The sequence below is a fragment of the Rhinoraja longicauda genome, chromosome 14, assembly GCF_053455715.1.
Source record: "Rhinoraja longicauda isolate Sanriku21f chromosome 14, sRhiLon1.1, whole genome shotgun sequence".
Classification (NCBI taxonomy): domain Eukaryota; kingdom Metazoa; phylum Chordata; class Chondrichthyes; order Rajiformes; family Arhynchobatidae; genus Rhinoraja; species Rhinoraja longicauda.
In genome coordinates, this window is record NC_135966.1 from 7,387,837 (window position 1) to 7,409,356 (window position 21,520).

General features: G+C 45.2%; 1 protein-coding gene across 3 annotated transcripts in view; it reads left to right on the top strand.

The window, feature by feature from the left end:
- The first annotated feature begins 17,732 nt into the window (after positions 1–17,732).
- LOC144600023 (long-chain-fatty-acid--CoA ligase 6-like) overlaps positions 17,733–21,520 on the top strand; it is a 61,104-nt gene continuing 57,316 nt past the window's right edge. For all 3 annotated transcript variants that reach the window (XR_013548068.1, XM_078411348.1, XM_078411347.1), the window contains exon 1: positions 17,733–17,856. Coding sequence is in view for 2 of the 3 variants with exons in the window: in XM_078411348.1 (XP_078267474.1) it covers positions 17,811–17,856 (46 nt within the window). In the remaining variant the exon portion in view is untranslated. The remainder of the gene's footprint in view (positions 17,857–21,520) is intronic.

Below are 21,520 nucleotides of genomic sequence, written 5' to 3' on the forward strand. Positions count from 1 at the left end.
AAGAGGGAGTGACCAGGGTGTGACTTGTCCTTGATTATGCTGCTGGCCTTGGCGAGGCAGCGTAGAGTTCTACCTTAGTGTTCTACCTTATTAACCCCACCATCCCCCTCTGTGATTCCTGCTGCTCTACTGCTGTACCCATGGTCCACCTCCTCCCTTCCTCTTCGCTGATGTGTGTGATATCTGTGCCGCCTGGTGATCAATCATATATCTGTTTGGCGGAACAAGAATGACAGATGCCACTAAAAATAAAGGTGAAAAGGCTAAAATTGCAACTTTCAGTACAGGCAAATCATAAAACATGGCCCAGTGCAGGCCCCTTCGGCCTACAGTATCTGTGCCAAACATGATGGCAAGCCAAAGTAAACTGTACAAACAAAGAACTGGAGATGCTGGTTTATACAAAAGATAGACACAAAGTGCCGGAGTAACTCAGCAGGTCAGGCAGCATCTCTGGAGAACAAGGATAGGCAATCGCAACTCGAAACTTCACCCATCCTTATTCTCCAGAAATGCTGCCTGGCCCGCTGAGTTACTCCAGCACTTTGTATCTGTCTTTGCCAAGATAAACTAATCTCATCAGCCTGTAAGTGATCTACAGCCCTCCATTCCCTGCTTATCCATGTGCCTATCTTAAAGCCTCTGAAATGCCACTCCTATCTGCCTCCACCATCACCTCTGGTGGTGATCCAGGCACCCGCCACCCTCTAGAAAACAAAACTGCCCTGCACATCTCTGTTAAACCTTGCCTCTCTCTCCATAAAGCCTTGCCCTCTAGTCTTTGATGGAATGGTACTTTATTGTAAGGCGTACCTAAGTACAGTGACATTCTGTTTTTTTGATACGGTTCAGTAACAATATTAGCATCTTTGGAAAAAGGTTCTGAGTGTCAACCCTATCTATGTCCCTCATGATGTTATATACTTCTATCAGGTCTCCCCTCAACCTCTGGTATTCCATAGGAAACAATTCAAAGATTTGCAGCAGCAAGGTGGTGCAGCATTAGAGTTGCTGCCTCACAGCACCAGAGGCCCGGGTTCGATTCTGACTACAAGTGCTGTCTGTATGGAGTTTGCACATTCTTGCTGTGGCCACGTGGGTTTTCTCTGGGTGCTCCGGTTTCCTCCCACATCCCAAAGATGTGCGGGTTTGTAGTTTAATTTGCTTCTGTAAATTGTCCCTAATGTGTAGGATAGAAATAGTGTACAGGTTGGCGCAGACTCGGTGGGACGAAGGGCCTGTTTCCACGCTGTTTCTCGGAACTTCTTCTTCTTGTTGCATATGGCGTGCACAGCCTAAAGTTGTAGGTCAAGGGTAGAGATCCAGGCCAGGGCAGCATCAGTTGCTGGGTGGAAGACCTTGATGCCACCAGGGAAAAGCCTCAGTGAGCAGTCATTCACGATGTGTGGGCTAGTCTGGTCTGGATATCTGCAGTCGCAAGCAGGGCTGTCTGTCATTCCCCTACTTGTGCAGGTGATGGGCTGTTCTTGCATGGAGGGTGCGGATCCTGTTCAGGGTGAGCCATTGCTTGCGATGAAGGTCATAACCCGGTGGTTTCTGAATCTCTAAACTAAACTAAACCACCTCTAATCAAAGGTAAATGTTGCCCACACATTTTACACTGGTGGTGTTTAGAATACTTACAGATGAGGTTAATTATATACGCTGTTGCAATAGAGCTGGGCCACTTTGGCAGCTGAGGTTCCTGAGGAGCTGCAGCCCCGAGACTGAGGGCCGACCCGGAAAGCCCAGCTCTCCCGTCACGGATCGAGGACCCGCGCCGCGGACCGGGGACCCAACTGCAGGCCCGGCTTGCCCCCCCAGAGTGGAGGGCCGCTGAGCAGAGAGAGAGAGTGTAGGAGGGAGTGCACGACTTCGATGGGGTGTGGGCCGCTGGAGGCCCTGCAGCAGCCTGGGGCTCGGCTGGAACGGGCGCCGCTCCAAGAGGCCGAGCACGTGGGCCGCACACGGCCTACAGCAGTGGTGGAGCAGCGGCAGAGTACACCACGGCTACACCTGGCCAGGCCGGGACTGTGAACCCGATGAAATGGCGCCAAATATGGCAGCAGCGGCAGTATCTGCAAAGTGAGTTTCACTGTGTAATGTTTAGTTGCATATATGTGACTGTAATATCCTCTGAACCATTGATTCATTTGACATTAAACTGTAAGTGTTAAATCAGCATTCACAATCCACACAGTAGTCAGAGCAGAGGGGAAAGGAAACCTAGCAGCATTTCTGGGAAACCAAACTGAAAACAAGACGCTTGCAGCACAAACAAGCACGTGCTCTGGCAGAGAGGACAGGGAATATTTATGGACTGACGAATTTGAAATCTGGAAGGGAGGGGCGCATGTGGAGAGGAAGCAATGGTTTTGTGTTTCTGGAATAGCTGCAGTCTTTCTTGTAAATGCCAGTGTTAAGGTTTCTCACTGAATGTTGGGGAATATTCTTTATTGATCCCTTAAAATCACATAATTTAGTTTACTTTAGTTAATTTTATTTTATTTCAGTTTATTTTGTTTTAGTTTATTTTAGTTTAATTTATTTTAGTTAATTTCAGCCTAGTTTAGTTTCGCTTATTGTCACGTGTACCGAGCGAGGTACAGTGAAAAGCTTTTGTTGCGTGCTAACAAGTCTGCGGAAACACCACGCATGATTACAATCGAGCCGTCCACAGTGTACAGATGCATGATGAAGGGAATAACGTGAATAACGTTTAGTGCAAGATAAAGTCTGATCAAAGGTAGTGCGAGGATCTAGATAGTAGTTCAGGACTGTGCTCCAGGATGGTTCAGTGATCTTGGTGCTTTGTGACATTTGCAGACATTAAGTAGGCTCCTGATTGAAAGATTCAATCAACAAAACTGCCCATACATGGCACATGATGCATAATGCCAGGGAGCGGAGAAGGGCGGCACAGTGGTGCAGCGGGTAGAGCTGCTGCCTCACAGCGCCAGAGAACCCGGGTTCCATCCTCCCCGTGGGTCAGTCATCGGAGTTTTCTCTGACCTCTATCTGCTCTGTGGCCCCATGTAGCCACTCGCATATTGTGCTCATCACCCAATTTTGGGTGGTGCAGCGGTAGGGCTGCTGCCTCACAGCGCCAGAGTCCCGGGTTCCATCTTGACTATGGGTGCTGTCCATGTGGAGTTTACACGTTCCCCCTGTGACCGCGTGGGTTTTCTCCGGACGCTCCGGTTTCCCCGCACGACCAAAAGACGTGCGGGTTTGTAGGTTAATTAGCCTCTGCAACTTGCCCTGAGTGTGTAGGGAATCGATGGGAAAGGGGGATAACATAGAATAAGTGATTTACTAGAAGATTTACAAGAATGTCGGCAGGACTTGAGGGCCTGTGTTAAAGGGAGAGGTTGAGCAGGCTGGGACCCTATTCCTTGGAGCACAGGAAGATGCAGGGTGATCTTATAGAGGTGTACAAAATCATGAGTGGAATAGATCAGGTAGACACACAGCATCGGTGAATCGAGAACCAGAGGGCATAGGTTTAAGGTGAAGGGAGAAAGATTTAATCTGACGATTTCACACAGAGGATATTGAGCGTATGGAACGAGCTGCCAGAGGAGGTGGCTGAGGCAGGGAGTATCACAACGTAGGATAGTACTGGTGCACGGGGTGATCGCTGGTCAGCATGGACTCGGTGGGCTGAAGGGCCTGTTTCCATGCTATTTCCAAACTAAACTCAACTAAACTATACAATAAATGATAGGACCCTGGGAAGTACAGAGGAGCAGAGGGACCTTGGAATGCGCCCCCAGTGATCCCTGATGGCAGAACCACAGACAGATAAGGAGGTTTTGAAAGCATTCACCCTTTAAGTAAACATATTAATCAGTTCCACTGGTTTCATGCATTGGGTTCAGGTATCATCCACGTCAATACAGAGAGTATTCTGGATCAGTTTTTTCAACAGATTATAAAAACATGATAATATTGCTCAATAGAATAGCGCCCTCTACTGGCGTAGCATCCATCATGGCCTTTCTTGTTAAATATAAAACCAAATAAATATTCACCATGTAAGTATCAAATTTTGGGCATGTAAGATAAAAGCAAAAGTTGCATCTTTTTCTAAAGTGTTGGCAGAATGACCAATGGTGGCGCTGTGGTAGAGTCGCTGCCTTCTAGCGCCAGAGACCCGCGTGGGTTTTCTCCGGGTGCACCGGTTTCCTCCCACACTCCAAAGACGTACAGGTTTGTAGGTTAATTGGCTTCGGGAAAATTGTAAATTGTTCCGAGTGTGTGTAAGTTAGTGCTAATGTACGGCTTCGCTGGTCGGCGTGGATTCGGTGGGCTGAAAGGCCTGTTTCTAGGTCTAGAACCATAGCCTCAGAATAAGAAGACGTTCCTTTAGGAAGGAAATGAGGAGGAGTTTCTTTAGTCAGAGGGTGGTGAATCTGTGGAATTCATTCCCACAAAATGGCTATGGAGGCCAAGTTAATGGATATATTTAAGGCAGAAATAGATAAATTCTTGATTCGGACGGGTGTCAGGGGTTATGGGGAGAAGGCAGGAGAATGGAGTTGAGAGGGAAAGATAGATCAGCCATGATTGAATGGCGGAGTAGACTTGATGGGCCGAATGGCCTGTTCTGCTCCTAGAACTTATGAACTTATAAACTTATGTTTCCACGCTGTATCTCAAAACTAAACTAAACTAAATTAATTAAAATTTACATTTTTATTGCTTCTCGATAAGATTGCCGATAAGATATGTGTTTCTCCACTGTGGCTCCACTCTCAATTGGGACTCTGCCAGAATTGTCAAGTTCTTGCTGCAGACAGATGGCCAGGAGCTTTCACATGACCAGGCCCAGCCATGAGTCACCCACTTGCTCAGCTCTGTGAATGGCCTATTCTCAATCCTACTTACACGAGCCCCTTTTTGTTAGATCAAGTTAGTTTAGAGATACAGCGTGGAAACCCATGAGCATCGGAGGAAACCCATACGGTCACAGGGAGAATGTGCAAACTGCATACAGACAGCACCTGAGATCAGGATCGTACTGGGTCTTTGGCCTAAGAGGCAGCAGCACTACCAGCTTTGCCACTGTGCCGCCCTTTATATTTTAAAATACCACAAACGACAACCGTCCAGTGGCCTTGATATCCACCTTCATGAAATGTTTTGAGAGGCTAGTTACGCCTCATAACGAGCATATGAGGTAACTAGCATAACTCATATGCTCGTTATGAGAGGCATGACTAGCCTCTCAAAACATTTCATGATGGTGGATGTCAAGGCCAATGGACGGCAGTTGTTTAGGCATGAGGGCTTGGTTTTCTTCGGCACTGGAATTATGGTGATCTTCTTGAAGCAGGTGGGTACCTCAGAACGGAGTAGGGAGAGATTAAAGATGTCTGCCAATACTCCCGCTAGCTGGTCAATAGACAATAGACAATAGACAATAGGTGCAGGAGTAGGCCATTCAGCCCTTCGAGCCAGCACCGCCATTCAATGCGATCATGGCTGATCACTCTCAATCAGTACCCCGTTCCTGCCTTCTCCCCATACCCCCTCACTCCGCTATCCTTAAGAGCTCTATCCAGCTCTCTCTTGAAAGCATCCAACGAACTGGCCTCCACTGCCTTCTGAGGCAGAGAATTCCACACCTTCACCACTCTCTGACTGAAAAAGTTCTTCCTCATCTCCGTTCTAAATGGCCTACCCCTTATTCTTAAACTGTGGCCTGCGCAGCTACTAAGGACAAGGCCAGGAACTCCGTCTGGGCCAGTTGCTTTTCGTGGGTTTAACCTCGGGATGGCCGATCTAACCTCTGCAACAGTCACCCTGGGAAGAGGCACACTGAAGAGCCAGGTGTTACTGCCCTATTGGCCTTCTGCTCGAAGTGAGCATAAAAAGCATTCAGTTCACATTCCAGTGGGTTTGTAGGTTTAATTGGCTTTTGGAAATTGTCCCTGGAATGTAAGATATTGCTAACGTATGAGGGATCTCTGATCAGCGTGAACTCGGTGGACCGAAGCACTGTTATCACGCTGTTTCTCTAAACTAAACTAAACTAAACTAAACTAAACTAAACTAAACTAAACTAAACTAAACTAAACTAAACTAAACTAAAACAGCAGGAGTTTGTTGGAAAATTCATTACTCATGAAGATCTTGAGTGGCATGTTAGTGCATGATAGTATAACGTAATATTGATGGTCATGTTGCGATCCAAGCAGGTATCAGAGAATTTATTAATTGTGATATATGATGCGTGAGGTGAATCACAGATGAATGCTTAAGGCAGATCCTGAATTGTGAGACGGGTGACTCATATTGTACACTGAAATTGTTCAACGTTGCACAAGCAGTATCCCAATCTTTAAATGACTAAATCAGTTTCAATACATCTAGATAGTGTTGAAGGCAAGGGCATTGAGCACTCCAGTGGGCAGTGGTTGGTACGTGTCTGGAACAAGCTGCTACCATAAGCTGCCCATATCTGAGGAGTAACGTGTTGCCACTGGAGAGGGTCCAGTGGAGGTTTATGGGAACGATCCCGGGGATGATTGGGTTAACGTATGAGCGTTTGACGGCTCTGGACCTGTACCCGCTGGAGTTTAGACGGATGAGGGGGGAGGGCTCATAGAAACTCACCGAGTAATGAAAGGCCCAGATAGAGTGGGTGTGGAGAGGGTGTTTCCACACATGGGAGAGTCTGGGATCCAAGGGCAAAGCCTCAGGATAAAAGGACGTACCTTTAGAAAGGAGATGAGGAGGAATTTCTTCAGCCTGAGGGTGGTGAATCTGTGGAATTCATTGCCACAGACAGCTGTGGAGACCAAGTCTTTGGGTATTTTTAAAGCAGAGATTGACAGGTACTTGATTAGTAAAGTTGTCAAAGGTTATGGGAAGAAGGCAGGAAAATGGGGTTGAGAGGGAAAGATAGATCAGCCATGATCAAATGGTGGAGAAGACTCGATGTGCTGAATGGCCTACTTATGCTCTGATGAATTTAATATCGGAGGTGGTGGAGACAGAAACAATTCCAATGTTTAAGAGGCATCTGCACAGGCACTTGTTTAGGAAAGGTGTAGAAGGATAGGGGCTTAAAGGTGGCAAATAGGATTAGCGTAGGCAGAGAACATGATTGGCATGGAGGTCTTGGAACGAAAGGGTCTGCTCCTGTGCAGTGCGATTCTATGATCCTATTAAACCGATTGCCAAAGATGGGTGGCAAAGTGGAGCAGGGGTAGAGTTGCTGCCTTACATCACCAGAGACCAGGGTTCGATCCTGACTACGGGTGCTGTCTGTACGGAGTTGGTACGTTCTCCCCGTGACCGCGTGGGTTTTCTCCGGGTACCTCGGTTTCCTACACATCCCAAAGATGTTCAGGTTTGTAGGTCAATTGGTTTCTGTAAATTGTCCCTGGTGTGTGTTGGATAGTGCTAATGTATGGGGATTGTTGATCCGAGGGGACTTGGGCCGAAGGGTCTGTTTCCTTGCTGTATCTCTAAACTAAATGTGCGGGTTTGTAGGTTAATTGGCCCTTTATAAATTGCCCCTAGTGTATAAGGTGTGGATGGTAGTGTGGGGGTAACATAGAGCTAGTGTGAACTGGTGATCGATGGTCAGCGTGGACAAGGTGAGCAGAGGACCTGTTTCCCTGCTGTATGTCTAAACTAAATTAAGTACTTGGAGTAAGGATTGAATCATTTCCTTCTTCTATTGTCTCTGAAATTGGCGTATTTGAAGCCAACAGATCAATAACAATGAGAACCTGAGAAGACTGGCCCAGAGCCACAAAACTGTGCTTTATGGCCAACTCAGCAGTGCCCGCGTCTCTGGGATTGGCCAGAGTTCTGGTACAGTGACAAGGTCAGGAAATTCTGCATTGCAGTTGGGAGAGTCTTTGCCATCGCCATTGATTTTCAGGAAGCCAGATCAAGGTTGATTCCTTCGCTTTGGGGAGTACTAGTGAGCTTAGACCAAGATCCCCTCGCGAGTCAGATTTTTTTTAGTTTAATTTAATTTAGAGATATAGGCCCTTCGGCCTACTGAGTCCGCGCCGACCAGTGATCCCTGTGCACTAGCACTATCCTACACACTCGGGACAATTTACAATCTTTACCGAAGCCAATTAACCTACAAACCTGTACACCCGGAGAAAACACATGCAGTCACGGGGAGAACGTACAAACTCCGTATAGACAGCACCCATAGTCGGGATCGAACCCGAGTCTCTGGAGCTGTCAGGCAGTAGCTCTACCACTCCACCACCGTGCTGCCACTGTGCAGATCCATGTAGCCACTCGCATATTGTGTCCATCACCCAACGTTGGGCAGCACCATGATGCAGCGTTAGAGTTGCTGAATACAGTGCCGCATTTGGTTAGTTCACATTCGGATCACATCAATAATATTTGATTAACATATTTGGAGACAGATACCATAGTGGGGTTTAAGAGGCTTTTAGACAGGCACGTGGAAGTGCAGGGATTAGAGGGATACAGATCACATACAGGCAGGTGAAATAACCTGGCAACATGTTCGGCACAAACATCGTGGGCCAAAGGGCCCGTTCCTGTACTGTACTTTGCTTCTCTGTCCCATGGAGCAGAATCTGGGCCGTTTTCCAAGATCAGACCCACCGTTTAAGAATGCACCACTGAGATTTCACTAAATGCTAAATTATTAACAACCTAATTTTTTATTCTTTCAATGACATCGCACAGTGAATCCTAAATTACTTCCTTCACCTTGCTGGGAATTGAGTTTTTTCTTTAATAGGTTTTGATAAATTTTGTTAGAAACTGTAACAATTTGACTCCTACGTACATTGCAAAAAGATTGCCAGCAGTCATCCCTAAACCTAACTCACATGGCTCTGTTTTCACATGAAAGTTATTTACTTCTTCACTTATTACTTGTCAGCAATCGAAAGAGATATACATCTCTAGGTTATTCCAAATTATTCAGTGCACTGAGCTTAAATGTTTTATGAATATTGTATTTCAAAATATGTAGTCATTACAAGGACATTGTAAATGAAATTTTATAATTGATTTGCAATTAAGGCTGGGAGCAGGATACATACCAACCATTCTAAAGAAAAATTGAGTAAGACTTCAGAGATAACTTTGGTTGAGCCAATGTGTAACCAATCCCAACCTTTTCTGGACACAAAAAGCTGGAGTAACCCAGAGGATCAGGCAGCATCTCTGGAGAAAAGGAATAGATGACTTTCCGGGTCGAGACCCTTCTTCAGACTGAGAGTCAGTCTCTTGATTCCCTCTCCCCTGACTCTCAGTCCGAAGAATGATCTTGACCTGAAAAGTCACCTATTTCTTTTCACCAGAGATGCTGCCTGACCCACTGAGTTACTCCAGCTTTTTGTGTCCATCTTCAGTTTAAACCAGCTTCTGCGGTTCCTTCCTACATCCAACATTTTCGCTGCAAGAGATCCCCCAGTTACAACAGGGTTCCGTCCTGAAAAATGGTCACGACCGAGGAGTTTGTATGTTCTCCCTGTGACTGCGTGGGTTTCCTCCGGGTGCTCCGGTTTCCTCCCACTCTCCAAAGACATGCAGGTTTGTAGATGAATTGGCTTCTGTAAATTGCCAACTTCTGTCCGTTCTGTAAACTTCTGGTGTGTAGGATGAGGAAGTGGGATAACACAGAGTTGATGTGAATGTGTGATCGCTGGTCGACGTGACTCGGTGGGCTGAAGGGCCTGTTTCCATGCACTATCTCCGAACTCTAAACCCAAAGTGTTTGGAAGTTTGAAGGGAATAAAAAACAGCGCATGGGAGAGGATCACAGGAACAGCGGTGTTGGGAATGTGAGTCAACATAGGAAAAATGGCCACTAGCCTCACTGACTCAGTGAGTGACCGAGTGTGTCTGCTCAGTGGTCCCAGATCTGCGTAGCTCCATCCAGCCTCTGCTCATTGCAGTTGTGGGTGGGGAGAGGAGGTGGAGAGAGAAGGCATACAAAGTCCCATTCGCACCCAGCTGAGGATGTGTACAGGGTGTCCATAAGTCGAGCAATTTCTGGGCAACAGCAGAAACAAGGAACTGCAGATATTGGTTTACAAAAGTTCATAAATTCTAGAAGCAGATTTAGGCCATTCGGCCCATCAAGTCTCCTCCTCTATTCTATCAGGGCAGATCTATCTTCCCCTCTCAACCCCATTCTCCTGCCTTCTCCCCATATCCCCTGACAACTGTACTAATCAAGAATCTGTCAATCTCCACCTTAAAAATATCCATTGACTTGACCTCCACAGCCGTCTTTGACAATGAATTCCACAGATTCACCGCACTCTGGCTAAAGAAACTTCTCCTCATCTCCCTTCTAAAAGTATGGCCTTTAATTCTGAGGTCAAGGCCTCTGGTCCTAGACTCCCCCAATAGTGGAAACATCCTCTCCACATTCACTCTACCTTGGCCTTTCACTATTCAAAGCAGAAGACAGAAGACACAAAGTCCTGGAGGAACTCAGCAGGTCACGCAGCACCTCTGGAGACGTTTCGGGATCGTTCTTCCGACTGAATGTAGGGCGGAGGAAAGGAAGCTGCCGCCATGTACGGGGGCCGGCAGTAGATAGGACCATTCTGTGAACGTTTGTAACATTGTCGGCTCCAAAACGTGGCGACTCTTGTGTACTACCAGTTTGATGGCAAAACAAAGCATTTCACTGTACATAGATACAGGTGACAATAAAGTATCATTGAATCATTGAATCTTTGAGAATGAATGATTTAAAGGGGAACTGAACGACAAGAAGGGTCTCGACCCAAAACGTCACCCATTCCTTCTCTCCAGATTTGCTGCCTGACCCGCTGAGTTACTCCAGCATTTTGCGTCTAACTTCAGCATAAATCAGCATCTGCAGTTCCTTCCTACCCAGACAAGTATTTCACACAGAGGGTGGTGGCTATATGGATCAAGCTGCCACAAGAGGCGGCGGAGGTCGGTAAAATTAAAACATTTAAAAAACATTTTTTAAACATTTGGATAAGAACATGGGTTTATGGTCAGCATGGATAAAGTGGACTGGAGAGCTGTGAATCTAGAAATACTACCATCCATTGAAACATTACTCATTAGATCCGAAAAGCAGACAAAATTCAGTCCAGCTAATTATCACCCAATTAGTTTTCTTCCAATCAGCTGCAAAGGTACTGTTGTCAACAGTGTTAATTGTGCAGTACTTAATCAGAAACCACTAAGTCGCCATTTCTCTTCTCCAAGACGGTTTATCGCTTCTGGTTCAAAGTGTTAAATGAGGTGAGTGCCTGGATTCACTGTTCAGATTTTAATTGAATGTGGCTTAGTCAAATTAAAGTCAATGGGCATCAAGGACAGCAGTTTCTACAGGCTGGAGTCCTGCTATGCACAAATGAGGACACAAGGAACTGCAGATGCTGGTTAACAAAAAAGTGTAAAGAAGGGTCTTGACCTGAAATGTCACCTATTCCTTTTCTCCAGAGATGCTGTCTAACCTGCTGAGTTACTCCACCTTTTTGTTTAAGCCAGTATTTGCAGTTCCTGGTGTAGGAAAAAAACTAGATGCTGGTTAAATCGAAGGTAGACCAAAATGCTGGAGTAACAGCGGGTCTGGCAGCATCTCGGGGGAGAAGGAATGAGTGATGTTTTGGGTCGAGACCCTTCTTCAGACTGATCAGATTTGCAGTTCCTTCTTACACAATGTATGCAGAGTGCTGGAGTAACTCGGTGGGTCAGGCAGCATCTCTGGAGGGTGTGGATAGGTGATGTTATAGGTCATGAAACGTCGCCAAGAACGTATTCTTCAGAGATGCTGCCTGACCGACTGAGTTATTTCAACAGGGTGGTGGGTGTATGGAATGAGCTGCAAGAGGAGATGTTTGATGCAGGTACTATCACAACACCTAAAAAACATTTGGACAGGTACATGGAAAGACTTTGAAGAAAATGTGCCAAATGCAGGCAGCTGCTGGAGGAAGTAGTTAAGGCAGGTACGATTGCAATGTTTAAACTACATTTGGACAGGAAGACGGATAGTACAGGTTTAGAGGGATAGTGGCCAAGCCAGGCAGGTGGGATGAGTGTAGATGGAGCACCTTGGTCAGTGTGGGCAAGTTGGGCTGAAGGGACGGTTTCCATGCTGTGTGGCCCTATGACACTCTGTGCCTTTTTATGCACGAATGGAACTTTTTTTGTACTTATTGCTTCCAGTCACATTAATTTGGAACCTGAAATGTCACCCATTTCTTCTCTCCAGAGATGCTGCCTGTCCCACTGAGTCACTTCAGTATTTTGTGTCTATCAACTTTAGAACTGTATTGCAGGAGATCATCGAGACCATGCTTTGACCCCAGGCATCTTCTTTTCTGTTGCCAATTAGCGTTCCTAGTATAATTTGTGAGGATATTAATTCATAATGGTGTCCAGTTCCTTTTGTACCTCCTCGTTAAGTAGCAAGAATGAGACGGCATGCGTATTTAGGTTAAAGAACTGTAAGTGGTATATATATATATTTTTTTATATCAAAAAATACTTTATTCAAATAATAAATATCATTCACAAAACATATTCTTAAACAAGCCCATCCGACATTTCCGGAGGTTACATTTGGTACAGACATTCACTTATCTGCCCCAAAACTGTTCTGTTTCCAACTGATAACAAGACATCCCATGGCTTTCAATATCGTTAAATAGCCTGGGGTCCTTCCTTAACTATAATTTAAACTCAGCCAGTCATCTAAGCACAGTGGTTATAAGAGAATGTTAGAGGCAGGATAGTCTGTCATGACAGGTTGGTAGACTACTGTCTTGAATAACTGAATCTATTGAAAATACATGTTGTATCATTAGAAATCCAGTTTCCTTTTTAAGGCTAGAAGGGACGTTTGTCTATAATCCAAAGATAGACACAAAAAGCTAGAGAAACTCAGTGAGTCAGACAGCATCTCTGGAGAAAAGGAATAGTTAACATTTTAGGTCAAGACCCTTCTTCAGACTGAGAGTCAGGGGAGAGGGAAATGAGAGATATAAAAGGTATTATCACCTCACCTTCTGTCTCCTTTCTCTGTTCGTTTACTTATTTATCTATTTATTCACTTCCCTATGTTCTTTAAATCCCTGTACAGCGTCTTTGAGTGTATGAAAAGCTCTATATAAATGTAATGCATTATTATTATTATTATTATTATTATTATAGAGAGATATAGAACAAATGAATGAAAGATATGGAAAAGAGTAATGATGATAAAGGAAACAGATCGTTGTTAAGCAGCTAAGGCCAATATTTTGCCCACAGGAATCTGCAAGCCATAATTAAGGATTCAAAAGTGTATATGTTTTTTAAAGAGAGAAGAAATGGGTGATGTTTTGGATCGAGACCTTTCTTCAGACTGAAGATCAATCTCGACCTGAAACGTCACCTATTCCTTCTCTCCAGAGATGCTGCCTGTCCCGCTGAGTTACTCCAGCATTTTGTGTCTATCTTTGATGTAAACCAGCATCTGCAGTTCCTTCCTACACATATATGCTTTTTAATATCTCCAGAACTCATGGTTTGGTTAATATTTGCCAACATTTATGCTTTGCTAATAAGGCATCTTTCCTTTTAAAATCAGAATTTCTTAGACCTAGAATCCTGGGCTCCCAAGCTAATGTGAAATCTGATCCAGCTCCTGGACAGCAATCTGATCTCCTGATGGTCCTGATTACTTGTGCTCAGTACATCACCAAGTGTACTCTGTACTGCCACATTTTTCTAAATACTTCCTAGTAAATTTCTCCAAAGTGGTTGCAATGTGAGTGGTTTGGTAATGGAGTGATAGTGTGGTCGATGCAATGAAATATACAGACATATTATCCAAAATATGACGAGCAAGCCAAACATGGTGAAAATGAGTTCTTTCATAGTTATAATTTTCAATTGGAGACGGAGAACAATTTCTCGATAAAATACACTAACATTTAATGCAAGAAGTAAAGTAGAATATCTGAGTTTGATGTGTCAATGAAGGATTTGGGTTTAAAGAACTTCACCAGTTGCACCAATTTGAATTTGCACCATCTAAACTACAAACAGGTAAGGTACAGAAGTGTGAAAACTCGTACCTCCAGATTCAGGAACAGTTTCTTCCCAGCTGTTATCAGGCAACTGAACCATCCTACCAACAGCTGGAGTGCAGTCCTGACCTACCATCTACTGCAATGGAGACTCTTGAACTATTTTTAATCGGAATTTATTGGACTTTATCTTGCATTAAACGTTGTTGCCTTTATCCTGTATCTGTACTCTGTGGACAGTTCGATTGTAATCATGTAAAGTTTCAGTTTATAGACAATAGGTGCAGGAGTAGGCCATTCGGCCCTTCGAGCCAGCACCGCCATTCAACGTGATCATGGCTGATCATTCCCAATCAGTACCCCGTTCCTGCTTTCTCCCCATACCCCGTGACTCCGCTATCCTTAAGAGCTCTATCTAGCTCTCTCTTGAATGCATTCAGAGAATTGGCCTCCACTGCCCTCTGAGGCAGAGAATTCCACAGATTCACAACTCTCTGACTAAAAAAGTTTTTCCTCATCTCTGTTCTAAATGGCCTACCCCTTATTCTTAAACTGTGGCCCCTGGTTCTGGACTCCCCCAACATTGGGAACATGTTTCCTGCCTCTAACATGTCCAACCCCTTAATAATCTTATACGTTTCGATAAGATCCCCTCTCATCCTTCTAAATTCCAGTGTATACATACCTAGTCGCTCCAGTCTTTCAACATATGACAGTCCCGCCATTCAGGGAATTAACCTAGTAAACCTACGCTGCACGCCCTCAATAGCAAGAATATCCTTCCTCTAGTTTCCTTTAGTTTATTGTCACATGTACCGTGGTACAGTGAAAAGCCTTTGTTGCGTGCTAACCAGTCAGCGGAAAGACAATACATGATTACAATCGAACCATTCACAGTGTACAGACACATGATAATGGAATAACGTTTAGTGCAAGGTAAAGTCCGCTAAAGTGGATGGTTCAGTTGCCTGATAACAGCTGGGAAGAAATTGTCCCTGAATCTGGAGGTGTATGTTTTCACACTTCTATACCTTTTACCCAACGGGAGAGGGGAGAAGAGGGAGTGGCCAGGGTGCGACTTGTCCTTGATTATGCCGAGGCAGCGTGAGGTATCAATGATGTCAATGGAAGGGGGGTTGGTTTGTGTGATGGTCTGGGCTGCGTCCACAATTCGCTGCAATTTCGTGCGTGGTTTTCTGCTGACTGGTTGGCACGCACCAAACACGCATCAATGTGCCTCGGTACACGTGACAATAAACTAATCTAAACAAACTGTCTTCACTGCTCTACGGTCTTGTAGCTTTTTGCACTATAATTGTTTTTTTAATTTATTGAAATTTCTTTTGTTTATTGCATAATCTGAGTACTGTGTTTACAGACCTGTTATGCTGCTGTGAGTAAAAGGTTAATTGTTCCGTTTTCAATACCTATGACAATTGGCGGCACGGTAGCGCAGCGGTAGAGTTGCTGCTTTACAGCGAATGCAGCGCCGGAGACTCAGGTTCGATCCTGACTACGGGTGCTGCACTGTAAGGAGTTTGTACGTTCTCCCCGTGACCTGCGTGGGTTTTCTCCGAGATCTTCGGTTTCCTCCCACACTCCAAAGACGTACAGGTATGTAGGTTAATTGGCTGGGTAAATGTAAAAAATTGTCCCTAGTGGGTGTAGGATAGTGTTAATGTGCGGGAATCACTGGGCGGCACGGACTTGGAGGGCCGATAAAGGCCTGTTTCCGGCTGTATGTATATGATATGATGATATGATAAACACTCTCAATTCTCTTAAGTGACCCAAATAATTGGATGAACAAAATCTTTGGATGAACTTTAAATCTACTGCACCCACGCTACTACCAATCACGCACACCACCATTCGCTCACGCATTTAACATTACAGTATGCCCTCGTTATCACTGGCCACTTTATAGTGTACTTTGGTTATTGTGGATGGAGTGGGCCCACAGTAATCACATCAGACACCACCGTCTCTTTAAGAACACTGGCTGCTTGTTACCCCGTGGGAGGTCATTGAAATTGACAAACAATTGGCTCGTTCGACACTTATGCAATTATGCTCTATTAACCCATGTAACAAACAGCCTTTAATATGTTTAGCTTGCGGTAACAAAAATAATATTTTTCCGCTGTTCAAAAGAACTTTGTGTTTGAAAACGACTTCTTGTTTCAAGGAGTGACCACTAGGTGGTGGGAACAAATCCTTTAATGGGTTATGGAAATATAGAAAATAGGTACAGGAGTAGGCTATTCGGCCCTTCGAGCCTGCACCGCCATTCAATATGATCATCCAAAATCAGTACCCCGTTCCTGCTTTCTCCCCATAGCCCTTGATTCCATTAGCCCTAAGAGCTATATCTAAGTCTCTCTTGAATACATCCAGCAAAATGGCCTCCACAGCCTTCTGTGACAGAGAATTCCACAGATTCACAACTCCCTGGGTGAAAAAGAGATAGTGGGCAATCGGCAATGACGGACACCATTCCCCTGGTCTCTGGTCTGTCATAGCGAGAGTTATCTGTATTAGAACAGCAAAGATCTGTACGGAAACTGAACTGTTGCCGGCATTGTTTTGTTTCTTCTACCTCCAGTTCCCTCCTCCTTCTCCGCCCGCCACCCTCCCTCTACCTTCAGTTCTTCAGTCTGCAGAAGGCTTTTGACACAAAATGTCACCCATCCATTTTCTCCAGCGATGCTGCCTGACCTTTAGTTTTAGTTTAGTTTGAAGCAGGCCATTCGGCCCACGGAGTCCACACTGACCAGCGATTCCTGCACATTAACACTGTCCCACAGACACTTGGGAGAATTTACACAATTAAATTCACAATTAAACTACTAACCAGTACGTCTCTGGAGAGTGGGAGGAAGTCGAAGATCAACTGTAGGTGATGATTTGTCTGCAATTCCTTCTTCTAACAAGGAATTGCAGACAAAATGTGAAGGAAGGAAGGAACTACAGATTCTGGTTTATACCGAAGATAGACACAAAATGCTGGAGTAACTCAGCGGGTCAGGCAGCATCTCCGGAGAAAAGGAATGGGTGACGTTTTGGGACGGAACCTTTCTGAAGACCCATTGAGTTACTCCGGCATTTTGTATCTATCTAAGGAACTGCAGATGCTGGTTTATACAAAAAAAAGGCACAAAGTGCTGGAGTAACATGGCCGGTTGCAGAGTTTAGTTTGGTTTAGTTTTGAGATACAGAGTGGAAATAGGCCCTTTGGCCCACTGAGTCCGCTCTGACCAGCGGTCCCCACACACTGACGCTATCCTACACACACTAGGGACAATTTGCACTTATACCAAGCCAATTAGCCTACAACCGTTTATGTCTTTGGAGTGTGGGGTCAAACAGGAGCTCCTGGAGAAAACCCACGCAGGTCTCGGGGAGAACGTACAAACTCTGTACAGACAGCACCCATAGTCAGGAACAAACCCAGGACTCCGGCAGCAACTCTACCGCTGCGCCAGCGTGCCGCCAGAGTTATTCCAGCACTTTGTGTCTTTCTGCACTGTATTTTCTTCTCTAGGTTTTGCATTTCTGTTCAAGGTGAAATAGTAATGTGACTTTGGTCAGGGTATATGATATTGTGGTAATGGTGAGTGTGGATCTGTAAATGAGACGTGCCTGCTTTAAACGTGGGGAGGTCATTCACTCAGTAGGATGATGACGGTGCTTCATTCCCATAAATCCACCAGCATGCTGCAGTAAATGCTGCAGTACTATACATTAGCCTGCATGCAGCAGGCATCTCTCTGAAAAATGGATACTCTTCTCGTTGTCTGTGGTTGCATTTGGCTTCTGCTCAGTGAGTATACGCTCACATTGTGTTCTTGCTTCTTGATTTACGCACTGCACTGCTTATTTTCCGTAGCATTTTATGCCATGGTAAACAAACAGCTTATAAGCTGGAAACTCACAAGATCATTGTGCTCATATTTTTAGCCATAAAAATGCAAAATGTGGCACCAATACTCTGTTGTCTCTTTAATTAAGCCTATATAATTGGAATCTTGTACCTTTTGAGTATCGTGATTTGATGTTTGCAATTAAACAATAAATAAAACTCTAATTCTGATCCTGCTTAAAGCAGAACAACCATTTTCCGTGAGTGTAATAATGACTTTGCTAGCTCAAGCCCAAAATTTGTGATATTTCACACACGTCTGTAATTTTAAAAGAGACATGCTTGGAGATATTTCATTAATGATTCATTAATTAAATTAATTATGATCATGATTTAGTCGTGAAAAATGATTAATTTTGTTTCTTTAATGATTGAAAGGTATTTTGATACAAGATTAGAAATGTTGTTAGGCAAAATTATTCATTTAAAAAATATATATATTTTTTAAAACTGCTGGAGTTTGAAGAAGGGTCCCGACCCGAAACATCCCCTATCCATGTTCTCCAGAGATGCTGCCTGACCCTACCCCAGCACTCTGTGTCCTTTTGTGTATGCCAACGTCTGCAGTTGCTTGTTTCTACAAACTGCTGGAAGACCTCGATGGGTCAGGCAGCATCTGTGGAAGGAATTGGGAAGATGACGTTTTGGGTTGGTACCTCTCTTCAGACTGCTGGGGTGGAAGGGAGATGGCTGGTGGCAAGGGGTGGGGCCAGAGCTGGCAAGTGACGGGTGGATGCAGATAAGGAGTTGATTTCAGTTGAGTCTGGTGGCTTTTCTCTCCTGCTGTTGTAACTGGAACCCATCACTTGTGTTTCCTTTGTTTCTTGCTGTTCTGCTCTCATATCCCACCCCTCCCCCGCCCTCTCCAGGTGGACCTGGATAGAGTTTCCCTGCTCCTTGCCTTTCATTCCACCAGCGTTCTCATCCAACCATCAACATTTCCGCCAGGCTTCTTCACCATCCCACAACCAGTCACTTTGTACCTTGTATCTTTACTGCAGAGACTACTCTCTCAGTGACTCCTACGTTTGCCCATCCCCAGGCACTTTCCAATGCAATTGCAGGAGATGCAACACCTGTCCTTATTCCTCCTCCATTAGGTATCCAGGTTTGCGTATACTTCCTCCAACCCCTTGCGTTCAGTGTTCTCTGTGGCGGCCTCCTATTTTGGTGGGACCAAGCGTAGATGAGGTGACCGCTTCACCATATACTTTTGCTCTGTCCACCTTGGCCAGTCGGAGCCCCTGGTTGCTGGCTACCTTGGTTTCTACTCCAATTCTGACATGTCTGTCCTCGACTTCCTCCGCTGCCAGAGAAGTGCCACACGCAAACTGGAGGAATGGATCCACATTCTGTTTGGGTAGTCTACAATCCCACAGTATGAACATTGAATTCTCCAACTTCCGTTAAACAGCTGAGGCAGCACAATGGCACAGCAGTAGAGTTGCTGCCTTACAGTCCCAGAAACCTGGGTTCGATCCTGACTACGGGTGTTGTCCCTATGGAGTTTGTACGCTCTCCCTGTGACGTGCGTGGGTTTTTTCCGGTTTCCTCCCACACTCCAAAGACATACAGGTTGATAGGTTAATTAGCTTGGTATAATTGTAAAATTGTCCCTAGTATGTGTAGGATAGTGTAAGTGTGCAGGGATCGCTGGTCGGCACGGATGGTGGGCCCAAGGTCCTGTTTCCACACTGTATCTCTAAACTAAGAAAAATAAACTAACCTCACCCCCCATTGACCCAGCTTCTATTTTTTTTCTTCCATCCCTCCCTTCTCAGGTCTCCCACACACATCCCTCCCCCATTTTTTCCTTCTGCCCACCAACCCTTCCCCTGGTTCTCCATTTCATTTCCCACCTTTCTTTCCTATCATATTCCACCATTTTGTCCTTTTGTCTTCTCCACTTATCACCTCCAACCCTTTCTTATCTTATTCCACCATATCATCCTTTTGTTTAGTTTAGAGATACAGTGCGGAAACAGGCCCTTCGGCCCACTGAGTCTGTCCGAACCAGAAATCCCCGCACACTAACATTATCTTTCACACACTAGGGACAATTTACATTTATACCAAGCCAATTAACCTACATTTAACTTTGGAGTGTGGGAGGAAACCGGAGATCCCGGAGAACACCCATGTAGACAATAGACAATAGGTGCAGGAGTAGGCCATTCGGCCCTTCGAGCCATCACCGCCATTCAATGTGATCATGGCTGATCATTCTCCATCAGTACCCCGTTCCTGCTTTCTCCCCATACCCTCTGACTCCGCTATCCTTAAGAGCTCTATCTAGCTCTCTCTTGAATGTATTCAGAGAATTGGCCTCCACTGCCCTCTGAGGCAGAGAATTCCACAGATTCACAACTCTCTGACTAAAAAAGTTTTTCCTCATCTCTGTTCTAAATGGCCTACCCCTTATTCTTAAACCGTGGCCCCTGGTTCTGGACTCCCCCAACATTGGGAACATGTTTCCTGCCTCTAACATGTCCAACCCCTTAATAATCTTATACGTTTCGATAAGATCCCCTCTCATCCTTCTAAATTCCGGTGTATACAAACCTAGTCGCTCCAGTCTTTCAATATATGACAGTCCCGCCATTCCGGGAATTAACCTAGTAAACCTATGCTGCACGCCCTCAATAGCAATTCTCATGGGGAGAATGTACAAACTCCGTACAGACAGCACCCATAGTCAGGATTGAACCTGGGAATCTGGCACTAAGGCAGCAACTCTACCACCGCGCCACCACGCTGCCCTTCTCCATTTATCACCTCCAGCTCTTGTTACTATCTCCAACCATCTCTCCCCCACCTGACCCATCTGCCAATCAGTCTCTCCTTACCTGCACCCACCCACCACTTGCCAACTCTTGCCTCAGCCCCTCCCTCCCCCCCCCCCCCTCCATCAGTTTGAGGAAGGGTCCCGACCTGACACTTCGTCTGTCCATTTCTCTCTACAAATGTCGTCTGACTTCCTATTCCTGCAGCGTTTTCTTGTTCAAGGTTCCACCATCTACAACCTCTAGTGTCTCCATTTATTTTACATGTACTTGCTTTCAGCAGTCTAATGCACAAGAATATTAAGACTGAACGCTGACTATTTTTCTGTGAGGTTGCCAATGAATGATTTTTCAATGTTGCACAAATGCAGATTCTTCTTTCAATAGTCAATTAACCAAGTTAAAAAAAAATGTGGATTGAAATGCATTTTAACCCTCTAAACGCACCAACCGATGGTCATTTTCACCACGATCTGTTGCCTGGATTTCTCGTCCTGTCTGCTTGCTATGTTTTCTTTAATGTCACAGTCATACAGCGTGGAAACAGGCCCTTCTGCCCAACTTGCCCACACCGACCATCATGTCCCATTAACACTAGTCCCACCTGCCTGCGTTGGCCCATATCTGTCCAAACCTGTCCTATGTAGCTGTCCAATTGTTTCTTAAACGTTGCGATAGTCCCAGCCTCAACTACCTCCTCTGGCAGCTTGTTCCGTACACCCAAGATAGACACAAAAAGCTGGAGTAATTCAGCAGGACAGGCAGCATCTCTGGAGAGAAGG